The 19,713-nt window shown below is 44.5% G+C and overlaps 1 protein-coding gene across 6 annotated transcripts in view; it reads left to right on the forward strand.

The window, feature by feature from the left end:
• The first annotated feature begins 1,068 nt into the window (after positions 1 to 1,068).
• MCOLN2 (mucolipin TRP cation channel 2) overlaps positions 1,069 to 19,713 on the forward strand; it is a 53,857-nt gene continuing 35,212 nt past the window's right edge. Inside the window, exons 1-2 of one of the 6 annotated variants that reach the window (XM_046011747.1) lie at positions 1,069 to 1,300; positions 18,407 to 18,566. In XM_046011747.1, coding sequence (XP_045867703.1) covers positions 1,224 to 1,300; positions 18,407 to 18,566 — 237 coding nt within the window. In that variant the 5' untranslated portion in view covers positions 1,069 to 1,223. The other 5 variants (XM_046011762.1, XM_046011781.1, XM_046011755.1 and 2 more) reach the window with 5 other exon arrangements.

Raw genomic sequence — 19,713 nt, forward strand, 5'->3', positions numbered from 1 at the left:
AAATAATTTATTTTTTTTTATTTTTTTTTTAAAGATTTTATTTATTTATTTATTTGACAGAGAGAGATCACAAGTAGGCAGAGAGGCAGGCAGAGAGAGAGGAGGAAGCAGGCTCCCTGTGGAGCAGAGAGCCCTATGCGGGGCTGGATCCCAGGACCCTGAGATCATGACCTGAGCCGAAGGCAGCGGCTTAATCCACTGAGCCACCCAGGCGCCCCAATTTAAAATAATTTAAAATAATTACTAAAATAATTACAAAATATTCTTTGCCCTAGCTAACCCCAGAAACCTTTCATGCCCTTGCCGATCCAAATCGCCTGAACTCAGGACTTTGCTACTGCTACTACCACGGGGAAGGAAGGAATAGGACTCCCCGGAAACGAGGCCGGGTCCAAACTGCTAAGTCAACATTACCCGCAGCTGAGCATGACATTTGAGCACGTGCCCGAGAACCTCATTTCCAAGATTCCTGCCCGGTTTCCAGCAGGCCGGTGTCCTTTCCTTTGAGCTCTGGGAGGGAAGAGTAGCGGCAGCAGCAGGCGGGGGTTCGGGCTGCTGCAGTCCCCCGCTCGGGTCCTGCACGTCTGCGCGATCCCTCTGTCCCGCCCAGGGCCACGCGGACACGCGCTCCCTGCCCAGAGGGTCCGCTCCAGCTTCCCCACGCCAGCGAAGGGCGGTTCGTTTCTCTTTTTCTCGTGCGTCCGTAGCGCTTAATATCTCCGGGACATGGCCCTTGCGCCGAGTTTTGTGATCGTGTACTTAAGAATACAAACACGGTCTAACGAATGAACTTACCCGAGTGAACTTGCCAGTGGTGCACAGCCCTAGAGGAGAGGACCGTCTCTTTCTTATCCCGGTGTCCACAGTGCCCAGCATTCGGCTTGGCACTGAGTCCCGAAACTATCAAAATAGAAATGACTACAGTAGCGCGCAGAATGGTGTAGAAAACCGGAGCACAGAAAAGCAGGAGGCCTCGGAGGGCAGGCAGTGCGCGCCCCCGCCACCCGGGGGCAGTGTGGAGCTCCACCACCCGGTTCCCTTTGGACGGCGCTTCTCCCCAGCCGGAGCTCGCGACAGACTCCCGGAACGTGCGGCCCGCCGGCCGCATCTCCCAGCATCACCCGAGACCAGAAGGCGGGGGCCTCGGGCCGATTCCTCGGGGCCTAGGCAGGTGCAGCCGTCCCACCCTCGGCCTCCGCCTCCTGACTCACGGGGGCCGCACCATGCCTCCCGGCGTGGAGGCTCTGGACCTGCCCGCGTGGAACGGAGCCTCAGGCGGGTCCTGGGGGCGCCGCGGCAGGTCAGTACCCTCGAGGCGCCCGGCTCCGCCCGGCTCTCCAGCATCCCAGGTCCCTCCCCGGGGGCCCCACCACGGCCCCCTCCCCGGGCTGCTTTCCTCCCGGGGTCTTCTGGCGGCCGCCCCTCCGCTCCACCTCCCACCGCCCCCGCCGGCCTCCGCTTCGCTGCCTCCTGCCCTCGGGGCTCCGAGAGGCCCGCCGGGTTCCACGTGGGAAGAGTGCCCCAGGGCCCGAGTTGAGAAGCTCTCCACCAGCTGCCCCGTCCGCCCTGCCCCGGCGGGAGGCGACGAGGTGGAGGAGGTGGCTCGGGGGCGGGGCGGGAACGCCAGGGCCACGCTCCCCTGGGCTCCCGGCGCGCACTCGAGCCCTGCGGTCCCGCCGCCCGCGCGGTCCCCGCGGCGGCCGCCGTCCTCACCCCCGGGCCCGGGTCTGCGCGCCCCGGCGGCTGCAAGAAGGGTAAGAGACGGGAGCCCGCCTGGAAGGGCTCCCACTTTGGGGCAGGCGTGCCCGGGAAGGCCGAGATGCGTGTGCACTGAGCGAGTTTTCCTGCTCGGAACCCCGAACGAAAGCTGTGGAAAGTTTGGAAGGCGGAGGCACTGTCCCCGCAGCCTTAATCAGTTTCCCTGGGCCGGGAAGCCCGAGACAGGATCAGGTGTTTTCAGGCCAACGATCAGGTGAGGTGCCTGAGCTGTGCCTTTCAGGATGTCAGATTCTGGAGGAACTCTCCTCAAGTGGATGCCTTTACCGTTCCAAACTAGAGCTTACTTGGGGCCTTGGGAGTGCTTACATTCACTGCTTGCAGTTGGTTAAATAAGACTGGGCTTTGCCTTCCGGAACAAACAGGCCTTTTCCTCAGGTGGGAGGGTTATAGTGCGGCTAACCCCCATTCCTCTGCTTTTATGAAAAGGCGTACAGTTCAGCGGGCTGATGCTGCCAAGGGGCCCCACCTCCGTGGTCAGAGCTGCAACCACCCAACTGCGCAGCTGAGCCCGGGGGTGGGGGGTGGGGGAGGTTGAGTACAAACAGGCCTTGGCTCCCCCACCTCTGCTCACAAAACAAATATAGAGGTGGGCCGTTCAATTTTCTTAAAATAGTGTAGAGACTCTCCTGCTTTTCCTGCGTGGCATTCTCAGTATTATACACGGACTTAATGCTAGCAAGGAAAGCCAGAATTCAGGAGAAGCACTTACTTGATCTCTGCTGGCTGTCCAGATAAGTAGTTCCAAGCAAGGGTGGCATATGCTTTTCTAGCGTATGTGGAACCCATGTTCCACTCTTCGCCTGACTGTTCCTATGCAGACGTCAACATAATGGTGCCAATTTGATTTAATTAACTGCCCTTAAAAATCGGTATATCCTGATGAAATAGATGAAATATTTGAGGAGGCCCTGTTCTTTTCTCGCACGGAGGAGCATATCAAAAGTGACGTTTTTGGGGCGCCTGGGTGGCTCAGTGGGTTAAAGCCTCTGCCTTCGGCTCAGGTCATGATCTCAGGGTCCTGGGATCGAGCCCCGCATCGGGCTCTCTGCTCAGCAGGGAGCCTGCTTCTTCCTCTCTCTGCCTGCCTCTGCCTACTTGTGATTTCTCTCTCTCTCTCTGTCAAATAAATAAAATCTAAAAAAAAAAAAAAAAGTGACGTTTTTAACAACAGAGTAATAAATATAAATCTCCTAATGAAGCAAGGAGGAAGACTAGGGAGACAAATTTTGCAAGGTCAGTTTTGAATGAGAAGACATAACTTTGGTACAACTTTTTTGACAACTGGATACTGGTTAGTGTTACACCAAAAAAAGACCATCTCTTTTAATACTAGGTGTCTATCTTAATGGGGCAGATGGGCAGAAATGATACATTTCTCCCATCTGCTTTAGCTCTGAACCCCTGTTCTAAAAGGGGGAACAAATGGACTCTGGCTTTATTTATGATGTTCTGCTTGGACTGATAAACAGGCTGGTGCTTATGGTGGGTGTGGTCTATAATCTTTCTCTTTTTTTAATCTTTATGCCAGTATTTTTCTCGGCCTATTTCCTCCAGGAGTTAACCATTTGCATCCACTCCAGAGAGTATCTCCAGAAGCTCTCATTCTTTTTTTTTTTTTTTTTTTTCAATTAACATATAATGTCTTTTTTGCCCCCGGGAGTACAGGTCTGTGAATCGTCAGGTTTACACACTTCACAGCACTCACCATTGCACATACCCTCCCCAATACCCATAACCCAATCACCCTCTCCCTACCTCCCCACCCCCACAACCCTCAGTTTGTTTTGTGAGATTAAGAGTCTCTTATGGTTTGTCTCCCTCCTGATCCCATCTTGTTTCATTTTTTCCTTCCCTACCAGAGGCTCCCATTCTTACAGTGCAGAACATGTACTCAACTATACCCAGAAATAGCTTTCGAAGGGATTCAGATTTGAAATATATACGTGCGTGTGTCTGGTTGTGCGGTGCTGGTGAGAAATCGGATTGTATCATTGAGAATGGAAGAAGGGGTCATTAAGAGACAGGTGGAGAAGTTGTCTAGAACATCAGGGTAGGAATTCTGATGTTTTATGTTGAAGGGACCAGCTACCTCGTTCTCTGCAGAGGTGGGATGTGGGCTTCACACTTTCAGGAACTGCTCACCACCTCTGTGATGTGCTAACCAAATAGCCCAAGTGTGGGGGAATCCAGTAGCTTCTTCCTTTTGAGTCAGCAGTCTCAAGATTCTAGCTCATCTTCCTCTTCATACTTTGAGTCAAACTCCCATGACTGTAAACTTAGTCTTCTGTAGCAAACCTCCCCTAAACCAGGTTCTGTGGCCTGGACCCATTAAAAACACCCATGTTCCATTCTTCACCTGACTGCTCCTATGCAGAGGTCAACACAATGGTGCCAATTTTATTTAATTTCCTGCCCTTAAAAATCGGTAAATCTTGATGAAGTATTTGAGGAGGCTGTGTTCTTTTCTTGCAAGGAGGAGCATATCAAAAGTGGTGTTTTTAACAACAGAATAATAAATATAAAATGTTTTCTAATGAAGCAAGGAGGAAATGTAGGGAGACAAATTTCGAACAGAGTGGCAGAGAATAGAGAACTGAAAGTCAGGAATGATCATATTCATAAGCTGAGCTCTTCAGGCTCGGTCTCTGTCAGTGAAGTGAAACCCAGGATAAGACAAACCTCAACGCTTAGTGGGAAAACAGGTGGCTTCTTGTGGCTACAACTTTCAAAGTAAAATCAGTGGCCGAAAGAAACCCTTTTGGCCAGAAACTTAGAAGAAGGATCTTCCCTGAGGCTGGGCTGTTCTAGTTTCCCTGTGTCATTTCTGAAGAGTGAGAGCTCCCTTTAGGGAGCTCTGATATCACGTGTTGTGACATTCATAGAGAAAAGAAATTTTATTTCCAGACTTCATTCTTTCTTACTCAGGCTGCAATATTCTTCTCAGGGGCAGATGTTTAAAGCCAAGTTTTGGTTGGTTGGTTGGTTTGCTTTGGCAATCATCTGGGGGTTTTCATCCCATTTTCCTTAGCCTACCCCTAGCTGAGCTCTACTCTGTTTTGATCTTGGGTCTCTGCCGCCTTCCCTCTCCCTCCCCCCAAGTCCCAGGGTGAGAAGACAGCTTTGAGGGGGGAGAGGGATGCCAATATTCCTGTCCCCTCTGTTGGGAGATGGCTTTCTTTCTTCTTTGAAGGTGATCTCCCCTTGAATACATCTGGTATTTCAGCCTAAAGCATCTGTCAGGCAATAACTAGTGACTAGTGAAGCTAAGGGTTTGGAAATACTGTCCTTGCTATAACTCCAGGACACCCATAATTTAAGTGATGGGCTTAAAAAAATCATGTCACCTATGGTGACTAGAGGGAATTGTTAGAGATAGGGTGAATCTGGGGATTCCTCAACCGACACGGAGGTGGGCTTGTCTAAAAATAAGGTAAACTCATTCAGTGGTTTGAGGAGAAAATGATTAATTATGGCTTTGTGGCTTTTAATTTTACTTTTCCTTAGGGATAGGCATCAGCATGACCATGTTAAATTGGGCACTTATTGATATGTTAGAGAAAGCAAAATGTAAGGAATGCCATAATTCTAGTCATTTTCTCAAGCTTCAAGCCTTTTTTCCCCTTAGGCTGGCTCCGTGCCCAGCGCAGAACCTATGTGGGGCTTGATCTCAGGACCTTGAGATCATGACTTGAGCAGAGATCAAGAGTCAGAGGCTTAACTGAGCCACCCAAGCGCTCCATCTTCTCTAGCTTTAAGTGCTTTGGGAATCCTGTATTGCTGAGAATGGAGATTTGCTTTACTTATCTCTGACCTAGAGAGCTGATTGGTCGGGATGTGTTTTCAAAAGGGGTGTGCCTTGTTCAGAACAAGCACTTTTTAAAATGTGCAGACTAGTTCTGCTTTTCTGCTGCTCAGAGACAGCAAAGTGGTGATGGGAGATGATTTTATAGGAACTTAGTGACATGGTTGGTCATGTCTAGGGAAATTCCTGAAAGTTGTAGCATGCACATTCTTTATGATGGAAAAATGATGAAAAAATTCAGTCTTTCTTCCCAGTGCTTCTCAGGATTAGAATGGGCACATCATTTATGTTCGGAGAGCTATGCTTAGAGGGTAACCAAGGTTTCTTTCTTTGACTTTCTTTCCTTTTCCTTTTTTTTTTTCCCCCTCCTTGACTTCCTTTAATTAGGGCCTAACTACCCCAGAGCCTTAGCTGTCTGGATCACTTTCTTTCTCTCTCCCTTTCTTCCTCCCATCCATTCCCTCCCTCTCCCTTCCTCTCTCTCTCTCTCAGCAACTCTTCAAATCATGACAAAATCAGTTCATTGCAAGAACTGGAGTAGAAGGGGCCTCTGGGTGGCTCAGTGGGTTAAAGTCTCTGCCTTCCGGCTCAGGTTATAATCTCAGGGTCCTGGGATTGAGTCCCACATCAGGCTCTCAGCTCAGTGGGGAGCCTCTCTGCCTTCTTCCCTTCCTCTCTCTCTGTCTGCCTCTCTGCCTACTTGTGATCTCTGTCTGTCAAATAAATACATAAAATCTTAAAAAAAAAATTGGAGTAGAAGAAAAAACCCAGTGTGGTTTGTTGGGATTTTTCTAAAGTCTTCCATCTGCCAGATTGCCCTGTGACACCCCCACCCCCAGAAACACCGCAGTTCAGCCTCTGCATGACTTCCCCACTTTCTCCCTCCCCCATGAATGTTGGGCAGGGAAATACTGGATTACATGTATTATTAGAACCTTTTTGACATAGCTTATTTTAACTCATAATGGTAACTCCAGAATCTGTATGTCAGTCACCAAAAATTAAGAAAATGTGGAAAATTTGAAGAAGAAAATTAAAATTACATATAACACGACTTCACCAGATTACCAAGACTTTTTTTCCTGGTTTATGCACTTCTAGACTTTTAAGATGCCTAATTACAGATATAAATGTCAACATTTTTGGAAAGATAGAATCTCAATATATTTGTTTTGTAACTTAAAATTAACAATATGCATAGACATCTTTAGGCCAATACAAAGTTGTCAGTAGGGTTACAGTGAACATTTTTTTAGCCATGATTCTGACTGGTGCTTGTTCTGAAAAACTCACACCCCCTTTGAAAACCCATCTTGTTTTTTGTTATGCCACATTTGTGGCATAAATCCATAGAAGTTCGATTCGTAGATCCCAGTTACTGTCCCAAGTGCCCTTCAGAAATTTACATTTCCATCAATAGAGTTTTGTTCTCGTTATGATAAATAAAACTTAGATAGATTTTCACCAATTTGTCTGTTAGTCCATTTTTGTTGTTGTTAAATGTTCACTGTCCTGTTCGGATCCTTGGCCTGTGATTACACTGGGTTGTCTTTTTCTTACTAATAGCTGAGAACTCTCTACTACAGATAATAGGTCATAAGCTTTTCTGCCTGTTCATATATATTGCAGACCTTTTCTCCATTCTGTCTTTTAACTTCTTGAAATCTTAGATGTTTGTGTAAAGATCTTTCAGTCTTCATTGGCATGTAAATTTCATCATCTTTAGAAAGGCCATGTCAAATCCTATTTTAAAGATCCTATTATCATATACTCCAACCAATTTTATTTTTTTAAATGTATCTAAGATTTACTTTTGCATTTAATTTCAAGGAGGACACTCCTTTTCTCTCTCCCCCAATGTATTGTGAGTTTTCATGATAACTCATGGACTCATTCATTCTTTAGAAAGACTTTAGGAATATTAAGTGAAACAAAATAGGGTTTCTGTCAGCAAACCAAGCAACTCAATTACCTAAAACTCTCTAATGTATCTTGGCTAAGCAAACATTTAGAGTATATTTTTAATTCAAATTTTCCTACCTGTGTTTTAGACTTTGCACTCTTGTTATTGTATTGCTTTCATTATATTTGTTTCTGTGGCTGGTATTATTGTTAGTTCACTTTATCAGGTGCTGGCCAAGAAATGTTCATGTTGTTGTCTCCTTCCTCGACCTATTTCTTCCCCAAACAAACATTCACTGAACACCTCTTATGTGTTAGGGTCTCTGCTCTATGCTAGGGCATATAGTGACTAGCAAGACCGGGCCTTCATGCAGTTCTCTTGTAGGGAAGACCAATGAAGAATGTGATCTTAGTTATAAAGGAAATTCATTGATGGGAGAGGCAGTGGGGAGCCAGGCATGCAGAGAGCTGGGCAGAGCAGAAGGACGGGTGAAGCAGCAAATGCATATGTCCAGATCAGGATGTTCCAGGGCTAGGAAGGAGGCCAGCGGGGTAGTGAGGAAGGGGAAGGGTGGGTGTGGGAAGGAGGGGGGCAGGAGACTTTTAGGCAATGACGTGGTTGGGAAGGGGGGGGCTTGGATTTTAGTCTGAGAGCTGGGGAAAGCCACTACAGAGTTTTCAGCAGGGAAATGATATCTGACTTGGGCTTTTAACATTACCCCTCTGGCTAACCTGTGGGAAAGTGGAAGGCTGTTGAAGTTATCAAGTGAGAAGTGACAGGGCATGGACCAGGAAGGCTGCATTGGATAGAGAGAGAGATGGAGACTAACCCATGATGAAGGAAGGAAGGAAGGAAGGAAGACTTGATCAATTGGATGTGAGGATTGATGAAAAGGAGGATCCATCATAGGGCTCTGGAGCACAAATTCCTACACTTTCCTGCCCATTAGAATCCACCTGAAAATCTTATCAGAAATCTTGATGTTCAGCTCATACTGGGCCCCAGTTAAATCAGAATGTCTAGGAGCTGGAAGCCAGGAACTCAAACATTTTAAAAGTCCGCAGGTGCTTCTACGCAGTAGCCAAGGTGGGGAACCACTGATAGGGGAAGTGATTACAGCTGAAACATCTGGATAGATGGGTGGAGCAGATGGGTGGAGAAAGGGGTGGGAGTTGATTGAGAAATCTCTTAGACAGGCGGGTGGAGTTTCAAGGAAGAGTTTGGATAAGGGAGTCTGTTCGAGAGAGAGACTTGCTGGAGTGGCAAATGTGAAAAGTCCACATCATGTGGGTAGTATTTAAAGCCACAAGACTGGGCAAAGTCTTCTAGAAGGGAGGACAGAGGGCGGGGGCTGGAGGAGCCCTGGGATGTGTCCTGAGGCACTCTGGCAACTGAATTCAGATGAGAGAGGAGCCAGCAAAGGAGACCGGGAAATGCCCAGTGAGGTAGGCAGAAAAACCAGGGCAGTGGGGTGACCTAGAAGCAGAGAGAAGAGGTTGTCCCAGGGCATGTAGTGGTCAGCTGTGTCAAATGCTGCCGAGCCCTTACGCTGCAGCCTGAGAAGTGGCAACTGGAGCCCGCGGGAGGAGAGGGCGCACCTCCAGCAGTTCCACTGGGGCAGAACAGACGGAAACCAAGGGTTTGCTCTAGACAGTCGGAAGCCCGGAGAGACCCTGAGCAAAGTAAATGTTGGATTTGTTCCATCAGATGGCTTCACCTGTTTTTTCTTTCTCATTTTGATAACATGACCGTGTAGAAGTCTCCTGATCTTAGGGACTAGGATCCTATTGTCGGCTAAATTCCACACGTTTCTAAATAGGAGAAAGTGTATTTGAAATACTAGTTTATTTGCACATAACTGTCGGGGTCAGCCACTTGGATTCTTTGGGGGCGGGTTGCAACGTTAGGGACCCTTAGTTGTCTCATTCATAAAATAACGAGACAGAAACTGTAATCTGTCAGGTAGAGGATTTCAAACTGGGTGCACAGTAGAATAACCTGGGGAGTTTTTAAGAGCTCCCCTCACCCAGATGCCCAGGCTGCACCCCCACCAATGAGGCCAGAATCTCTGGGGGTGGAAGTTGGGCTTCCGTGGTTCTCAAGTGCCCTCAGGTGACTCTGTGTGTGGCTGAGTTGGCAAACAGTGGCCTTGTGTGGCCTAGCTCTTCTATTGAATTACCCTATTCTTGGGTGTGAATATATTCCCTACCCTCAACAAAATCAGGAAGAAGGGAGGAATGGATACTGGGCAGGCAGTTAGCAATGTCTATCAAGGGAAGGCTCAAAATTTACCTTCCAGGTTTCCTTTCACAGGCAGGGATAGATGGATACTCGCCATAAAAATGAGGGAACAAAGGAAGTCCTGGAAATGCGGAATCCAATTTGGGAAGAAGGTGAATGGAATTCCCAAATGGATGGCTCTTACTAGGGATTAGGAGCAACCAATGTGTAGGTTGGAGCAAGAGGATGTATGGGGAATGATGAGTGGAAACGAACTGACAAGTTGCCCCACTTATTTGACTATATTGGAGCTGGCAGATTCAGCCAGTTTGGTGACAGAGCCCTTGTCGGTATGCTGAAAACTGAGCAAATGGGGAAAAAGGCACTTAAACACCCAAATCTTCTTTTTACAAGAAAGAATAAAAAATAGGGTGGGGGATTGCTTGGTTGGCTCAGTCAGTAGAGCATGCCACCCTTAATCTCAGGGTTGTGAGTTCAAGCCCCATGTTGGGCATGGAACCTACTTAAGAAAAATTATATAGATAGATAGATAATTTACATTTACTTATATAAATATAATTTATATATAAATATAATATATCGATATATAAATATAATGTATTTATATATAAATGTAATTTATATATATATAAAATTACAGTGTAGTACTGGCTCAACTATGAAAAATATTTGCATATTCACTTTGTAAATTTTGAATACTAATTTATCCAAATTTTTATTAAAATTTTATTGGGACAATGAGTGGGGAGGTAAATGTGTATGTTTGCTGGTGGGGAGCAGATAGAAGAGCTAAAATCATCTTTTCCATAGGAGGATATAAATTGATAATATCTGAAAGAGTAATAAATAGTGGAACATTACTGAGAAATACTAAATAACTGAAGAGAAACGTGAAAGAAATTTCATCTAAGTAGCGAAAATCAGGGGTGAGGTTTGTTACTGTTCTTTTGAAATTATGTGCACTCTTAAGTTTGGGGGGGGGGAAAGATGACATTGGGGGGTAGGTGGGACCAGATGAAACAGCGCTCCCCAGATGTGGGTTTCTGGAAGGCTGGTGGTACTTATTGGTCCCAATAGAGAAAGCATCGATTGGGGAAGTGGTTTCCCTGCTTCTGTTTTGTCATCCTGGGACGAGTAAGAGAGTTGTGAATCAGGAAAACCATCCTGTTATAGCACCACTGCGTTGATGTAAAATCCCCAAGCAGGGATGTCTGTCAGGAGCTAGGGGAACAAACCCCAACTCCCCCCAAGCTAAGGAGTTTATAATGTCAGCAGGGACAACAGAAGAACAGCCCCCGAGGTGTGGTTGGAGCCCTGAAACACTAGAGAAGTAGTCCCAAAGATTTTTGATAATTTACCCCATCAACTAAAAGAACATCCACCCTCTGTGAATGTGTATCTGTATATTGTAAGTAGAATCATATCTACTATAAAAAAGGTGAGCATTTTTTAGAGGTGGACAGAGGAAGAGGAGAGAGAGGATCTCAAGCAGGCTCATGCCTGGAGTGGAGCCTGATAGGGCAGACACTTAACCAAGAGAACCACCCAGGCACCCCCTAAAGAGTTTTCTTGATAAATCTTGATAAATCTGTTTCTTTTTTCCAGGTCAGATCGACTTTTCATCTTTTTTAAACTCATGGCAAGCAAAATTTGCAGTAGGAGAATATTTGAGTTTCCATTTTCTTGGTGTTAATGAATGTGGGCCCTCATTCATTTCCCAGTGAGTCTCGTTTTTTTTGCCAGAACCTTTATGTCCGTTGCCCACCTTGTGAGGGTTGACTAAACAGGAAAGTATACTTCAAAAGTGCTTAAAGGGGCCACATAAGCCTTTAGTGGTAGGGTCATGCTGAAAGTCAGTGAGGCCACCACCATCAAGCCCCTACTTTGGGAAATCGCTTTCTTCCCCAGGGTGTGCTGCCTACCTGTGTGAGGCACGGGCATCCACCGTTCTGACCAAGTGAGGGCAGCTTCTGGGTGATACGCGTGATCCCTGTATTAAACCTTGTAAATCTTCACTTCTGGCTTTGCTAGGTTAGTCCACTTAGAAGCCCTAACCCTTTCTTCCCACATACCAGTATTTGGCCTTAACTCCCACTTGTGTGCATACACCCCTCTTTGGATACCACTAGAGTAGAAAATAGTATTTTCTACCTCTTTCTATGTAGGGTAAGGGTCATGCAAGCTGAGAAACTAGCAGCCTGGGCTGGTTGGCTTATTTGCTGAGCTGATTACACGAATAGGAACAAGGTGCCATCATCGAAATTGGTGTGTGCATTTTTCTGAGGCAAAGGTCAAAAGCTTTCACTGGTTCTCACAGGGGGTTATGACCCCTGTGAGATTAAGAATTGCTGGTAACTTGTTTCCTTTTATGTTTTTTAAAACTTCAAGCTTCCATGGACTTTCTTAGTTATTGATTTGTTAAAGACGGAATTGTCCTTGGTCACACGATAGCCTTAAGTGTAGCTGACGTTGCACAGTCCTGATTATCAGAGGGAAGAGTAGGTTTTCTTAGTAATAGACAGTAGCTTTGACGCGACTTCTCCCCATACTACCCAGGCTCGGGCTTCTCTCTTTCCCAAGTGCTGTTTACTTTGCCATTTAGCATCTTTGGCTTTCATTTAGCCTATCGTGTGGGTGCATTTCCATCCTGTCCCAGATCTTGTTTTTATGCTCCTCAGTCCTGGGCTTTTCCCCTCCGATACTCTGGTCTTCAACAGTTCTCTTTATTAAGCTTATATAATCCAGATCATGCATTTCCTATAGTTTAGTAAGACATAAATAATTCATGAGTCATGACTGTTCTTATTTATTTTGTGCAATTTCAGCTTCACGACTATGCTGCAGTGGATGGGTCCAATTTAGATCTTCATCGATTTCTCTTCCTTAACTCTTTTTATGGTGCAGTTTCTCTTCCCCTGAATTGTGTTATGAGTTCTCTGCCCTTTCTCAACCTGTTGGTGCATTTTCATCACTGTGATCAAACTCGCAGTGTTTCTACCGCTGACTTAATTCTTGCTTCTAAAGTTGGGATCGCAGCTTCCAGCCTCTTGTACCCAACACCCCGCTTGGTGCGTGGTGCAGGAGGGTGTTGGATGTCAGTGGGTGTCAAATGCGGGGATGTTTTAGTCCAGTGATACTCTCTTGCCTCTTTTCTTTTTTTCGTTTTCCTTCTTTTTCACTTTGCACCATTTGTTTGTTTCGCACCACTGTTATTTTTGTTCTAGGATGTCCAGTTGTACGTGGGTGTGTGTTTAATACCCTTCGCCGACCAGGGAGCTAGGGCAGATCTACAAACTGGGAAGACCAGGGCAAGAAAGAACCCTTAGAAAAGTAACGATTGGAAACCTTAACCATTTACATTACCCTTGAGATTCCAGACCTCTTGAACCAAAATATCATTACCTTTTCCTCCAAACTTTAGATGTTATTTCTTTGGTAGAAATCGACTTATTGATTTTAGAGGGAGGGGCAGAGGAGGAGGGAGAGAGAACCTCAAACAGACTCCCCGCTGAGCACAGAGCCCACTCCGGGCTCCATTTCACAACCCTGAGATCACGACTGGAGCAGAAATTGAGTCGGAACGCTCAACCAACTGAGCTACCCGGCCCCCACCCCCCAGATGTTATTTCTAAACTTAAGTTGGACTTACTAAAAACAGCCATCTCATAACTTTATTATTCACATGAATTCTTTTTTTCTGTATTTCTATTGATTGCATTCAGCTAGTGTTGTCCTTTATTTCACCAGAGGGTTCCTGTGTGCTTGAGGGGAAAGTTTTTCATGCTGGCTTTTCTGTTTTTCTTTTTATCCTTCACCATGCCAGAAGTATTACAGCTGCTCTATAAGTGAAAAACTTCTGGGTGGATAGGGTTGTGTAAATAATTCAACACAATAAACCCTGATGTTTATGATCTCTTACTTTTTGTATGTGTGTGAATTATCTTTTTTTTTTTTTAAGATTTTATGTATTTATTTGACAGAAAGAGAGAGCACAAACAGGGGGAGCAGCAGGCAGAGGGGAAGCAGGATCCCTGCTGAGCAGGGATCCCAATTCGGGGCTCCTCCCAGGACCCAAGGATCATGACCTGAGCCGAAGGCAGACACTCAACCGACTGAGCAACCAGGTGCCCCTGTGAATTATCTTCTTAATTAGGTTTCTTAGGCTGATGTTAACATCAGTTACCATTTTTTGAACATTTAGTGACCAAGTAGTCAAAGAAACCAGCAGCTGAAATAATTCTCTGAAGCAACTTGAAGCATTTGGGACACTGTTGTCTGTGGCTGGGGTGCCCAATGCACATTTCATTTACAGCATGGAACACGTTTTATTGTACATTCATGTATTCATAGCTCTCCTTTCTACTGCACTGAGCTGGAAGACAGGGGAATGTCTCTGGCAGACCCGGGCTCACAAGGCGTTCACTAAGTGTTTGCCCTAATGCTCTGTGTTTCACTCCACTGTTTTCGAGAAAACCATCTCTGTCTTCAGTATGGTGTTTCTCACACTAGAGACCAAGGCAGGAGTTTCCATGCTGTGTTCTGAGGGTTTGATTACAACTTTTCTGATGTCTTCTTCCTTTTATTAAATGGAAAGAGTACTGTGAATCATCAGGATGACTATATTAGCCACACAGGTCTGCTAAAGCGATGGTGGTTAACTCTAAATTTGGTGCTGCTCAAACATGCCCATGAAGATTTCTTCTGGCATGTTCTCAGGGGTCTGAACTCTCACCTTCAAGGATGTTGCTGTCAGGCACAGTTAAGATACCATGTTTTTCTGGGAAATGCCCCCCTCCGTGCTCCTTGTCAGGTGCTCCCAACCCCCTGTGTGTTATGAGGGGATTTCCCCTTGGGCTCTGTGAACCCCTGTGTCAGAGTTAGGCCTGTTTCCACAGTGCTTTTCACACTGGGTACAGCCCTCATGGAGCTATGTGGTAACTTGGGACTCAGGGGACTCTCTCTCTCCTCCCGGAGCCGAGCATCTGCAGTCAGGGGCGCTCTCCAGCACTGAGTCCCGAGCACCCAGCTCAGTCTCAGCACCGTGCCCAGTAAGGCGGTCTGATCCGATCCAGAGCAGACCAGAGTGGACGCAGGCAAACACATTGCAAAGGTCTCCTCCTTCTCTTGAGATGAGACTCGTGTGGTCGTTGATTTTTCATTTCTGAAAGTAGTTTTTGTTTTTCCCAAATTGGTCTTAGAGATAATTTTACCTGTTCTTATCTTCCAATACACTGAACATGATGGTCTTTCCAACCCGTGTCTGATTCCTGTAGACTTGGTCCTGGTTCTGGTCTCTGTCTCTAAGTAGACTGCTCAAGGGACCTGGTTTCCTTGTGTGCTGGGTTATATCTTACGACCTGCTGATTAACGTGTATTTTAGGTTCTGTGGCAGAGCATTAGAGAGGCCACATCCTGGTATGAACCTCTGGAGAGTTCTGTGGGAGATTGCTAGGAGACAGGACAGGCTCAGTCTGGATCCCCTGAACCGAGCAAGCTCTCATGGTTTGAAGTTCTCTGACTCCTCGGGGTGTGAGGCTCAAAGGGCTGTGTCGTGAGCATCATTTCTCAGGATGGGCCTATTTTTTAAAATTTCCTGTCTCTTTTCTCACATTGAAACTACTCTGGCCTTTTCTGTAGCCCTCTAAGTTTGGGGACAGGTAGCTGTGAGGCAAGGTATTTTTCTGAGAGGGTGGCCCTTTTGGGATCTCTGTCTCAATTTGAGGAGGGTCTCCTGTCAGATCTTGGGTGAGCTTTGGGCCTTGAGTCCTGGCTCCCTCATTCTCCTTTCCTGGGGCTGCAGACAAAACCTAAGTGGGAATGAATGGCAGTGGGCTCCCACTTCTCCAGGATCCCCCCAAGCTAGACTGGGAGTTCCTTGCTCTTAAATTGTTCAGTGTTCTTAGAAACATCTTTATTATATGTTTTTTAAATTGAAATATATTTGACGTATAACATTGTACAAATTTAAGGTATATAACTGATTTGATACATTTATATATTGTAATACAATGGCTACTGTAGCAATAGTTAGCTCCTCTCTCACCTCACAGAATTCTCATTTCTTTTTTGCTGTTAGAATAATTAAGATCTAGTCTCTTAGCAAGTTTGATGTTTATAGTACAACATTATTGTCTAGATTCACTATATTGTGCATTAGATCTCTAGGACTTACTGGTCTACATTTCACTCCTCAGTCTTTTACAGGTACTTTCTCCATCTGCCCCCCAAAAGATGTATGCATTTTACCCAGCCTGTCTTTTCTCTTTTCTTTCTTTTTCTTTTCTGACCTTCTTTCTAACCTCCCTCTTCTTCCCCCTTCCTTTCTCTTTCCTTTCCCCCTTCCTCCTCCCGTCTTCCTTCCTTTTTCCTTCTTCCCTTCTTCCTTTCCTACCTCTCTCCCTCCCTCCTTCCTTCCCTTCCTCCCTTCCTTCCTTTTTCCTACCCAGCAGGAAAATTCTAAATAACCTAGCCTACTCATTATTCTGGAAATAGGATATCTAAAAATCAATTTAAAGATAGAAAATTATTAACTGAGTATAAGTCTTTTTTTTTTTTTTTTAAGATTTTACTTATTTATTTGACAGAGATCACCAGTAGGCAGAAAGGCAGGCAGAGAGAAAGGAGGAAGCAGGCTCCCTGTGGAGCAGAGAGCCTGATGCGGGGCTTGATCCCAGGACCCTGAGATCATGACCTGAGCTGAAGGCAGAGGCTTTAACCACTGAGCCACCCAGGGCCCCAAACTGAGTATAAGTCTTAAAATAATCTTAAAATAAGCCTTAAAAACTCTTTCCTTTTTAGTCGTATTATTTATTTATTTTTTTTTTAAATTTTTGAGTAGGCTCCACACCCAACATGGGGCTTGAACTCACGACTCTGAGATCAAGTGTTGCATGCTCTACTGATGAGCCAGCCAGGCAATGCCTCCCCCACCACTCCACCTTTTAGTTTTTAAAACTTGAGGTAGATAATGTAGATCTGAAGTCAGTATACAAATAGGTCATTTAGATATTTCAGGTGAAAAGATGCCCCCAAATGACCCCCAATTATAAAAACTTCCCTAGAAATGGCTACCTTGAATGATTGCGAACTTAGTAAAATTTAATCCTTAAATTTGCCATCAAGACACTTCCTGTTGTAAGAAGCCCAAGACTAACTCAAACTAGCATAAACCCCAAAGAGTATTCATTAGCTTACATTGCAGGTCTTGGGATGAATGGCTTGGGATGAATGGCAGGTCTTGGATGAATCCAGCACAGCCGGATCCAAGGACTCAAGTGTTATCATTTGGCTTAGTGTCTGTCTCTTGTCTGTTCTGTGTTAGCTCCAATCTCTGGCCTGCTCTTCTGTGATGGCAAGGTGTCTTCCACAAACTGCAGACTCACAGCCTTTCCTTTAAATCTGTGATCTCCAGGCTTTTTGATTATGTATCCAATGATAAAAGTCAAGCACCTGTTCTCAATGTGTGTATACCTACTTATAAATTGTATGTGATTATATACTACTGTTATCCTATATGTTATATGAGTTAGTAGAGTTCAGATTTCTTTTGTTTTTTTAGATAAAGAATAAAATAGGGGCAACTGGCTGGCCTAGTCAGTAGAGCATGTTACCCTTGATCTTGGGGTAGTGAGTTTCAGCCCCCTGTTGGGCATAGAGTTGACTTAGAATAAAAAATTAAAGTATAAAATTAATTTCTAAAAAAAAAAATAAAGAATAAAACAGAAGTACTAATACTTTCTACACTGCCAGTGGATTGTTTTGCACACACAATTTGGCAAAGGTTTAGTAGGCCTCTCTCCCATCAGATACAATCAGAGTTTTGAGACCACAACTCATTCGTTCTTTTGGGCCTAGCTTGAGTCACATGCCTGTTCCTGAGGTCAAACCCTCAAAATAGTAAAAGCAAACTTTACTAATGTAAAGTGACACAAATGCCTGACAGGCATAAATAGATACTATTTTAAGTTTTTAAAGGTATTTACATTTTTGAACCTTATTATCATTAGTATATTATCAAAAAAGGGACATAATCATTTCATACCACATTTTAGAACAAAGATTCTCTATTTTCACAGCAATTTATTTCTGTTAGTCCATACTCAGTTGCTGTGATTTCATACCTGGTGTATCATGAAAGTGTCCCTTCCAGTTTTTGTTAATATTCCAGTGACAGGTGAATGCTATATGTTAAGATACAGGAATTGAAGAGTCTTGCAAATAAAACCCTATTCTTATAAATTTTGACAGTGGCCATTTTGAACAAGGTGGGTAATTGTGTGGAAAGGCAAGTGATGGAGGGTCCTGAATAATTTTCAGATTTCCGAAGAGAAGAGGAAGTCACTGGTTGAAAGGAGAATTTTGCTTGTAAGGATGGGTAAAGAACATGAACAGAAAGTATTATTCAGAAACTTTCTTTTTTTAAAAAAATATTTGAGAGAGAGAAATATAAAGAGAATGAGTGAACTAGTGGGGGGAAGGGCATAGGGGAGAGAGAAAATCTCAAGCAGACCCCATGTTGAATGTGTAACCCAATGCAGGTCTCTATCCCAGGAGCCTGAAATCATGACCTGAACTGAAACCAAGAATCAGACATTTAACTGACTGAGCTGTCCAGGTGCCCCTCAGAAACTTTCTGATGAACAAGAGGTTCTTTTTATTTAAAAATTGATCTTCTGTGACAGAAATGCAATGGCTCATCTTGATTCTGAGGTGAAAGAAGAATGTCTGAGGGAAGACCTGAAGTTTTACTTCATGAACCCTTGCGAAAAATACCGAGCCAGACACCAGATTCCTTGGAAGCTGGGATTGCAGATTTTGAAGATAGTCATGGTCACCACACAGGTAATGCATATTATCAGTTTGTTTGTTGTTTTTTTCCCCCTTATCCCCAGATGAAAACTCTTTTCATGTGTTCCACCCTTGAATTTTGTTCTGAAAAGTCCACACTCGTGTTCGTAAAACTGTGAAATTATGTTGACTCTGGAAGGTTGAAGTTCAGTTTCAATAATGACCTTCTTTTAGTAAGGGATTCTGAGGTCATCTTCCCACAGGTTCTGCAAATAGAGATAAATAGTAGGTCTATGTAATAGCAGATCGATATGGGGGTGGGCTGGGGTTCTGTCTCTGAATGAGGCACAGGAAGTTGCTCAGTCCCATGTGAGTGTATTCTTGAAATTTCTCATCTCCTTTCAAATACACTTTTGAAATCGCATTTTTGACTGTTTTGATTTGAGACTTGACAGAAGTCTGTTCCCCTTCCATCAGTAGCTACGTCGGTCAGTGAATACTTACCCTTGGGCCTGTCAGGAGAGTACAAGGTCTACCTTGGGATCTTTGGTTGAATTTCTTGTTGTTGAGACTTTATCTCCAGGATCAAAACAGCCATCAGAGTTGTCATCTAGTTTTTGAGACTGTGGTTTGGAAGCTGTTTCAGGGAGCCGCCTGTCTAGATAACTACATTTGAAATGCGTGCCCTTCGAAAAACATGATCAGCCTGGGGTATTTGGCTCCTTTGGCAAATAATCATCTTGTTATCAATGTAAAGATGTTGTTCATAAAGATGTTATTTCTGGAATACAAAAATAAAGATCTTTCTAAAAATAGCTTTGTGTAGTTTTAGAAATGAGAGGAGGTTCCTGTTGTAACTGAAGTTGCATCTTTCTTCTGTGATCATAAAGAAGTCTTTTCATTGAAAGACTATGCTTTCCATTACACGAAGTTTTAGGATAACCAAGTTGCTTTAAAAGAAACAACAAAGTTGAAAAAGAAAACCCAACAAAGTTGAGGGACCCCGTTAAATGTGTATGCTTGACTTTTTCCATTTAAAAATCTTTTCATTTTAACTCTTGGGTTTGAAATTTTAATTCTGGCATCTTCAGCATCCTATAAAGCAGGTACATTATTTGTCTTACTTGGAAGGAGAAGAAATAATGTCCCCTTTTTCATCCGGTTAATTTTAAGTGTTTCCTAATTTCTTCTCTGGCCAAAT

This window comes from Meles meles, chromosome 1, assembly GCF_922984935.1.
Source record: "Meles meles chromosome 1, mMelMel3.1 paternal haplotype, whole genome shotgun sequence".
NCBI lineage: Eukaryota > Metazoa > Chordata > Mammalia > Carnivora > Mustelidae > Meles > Meles meles.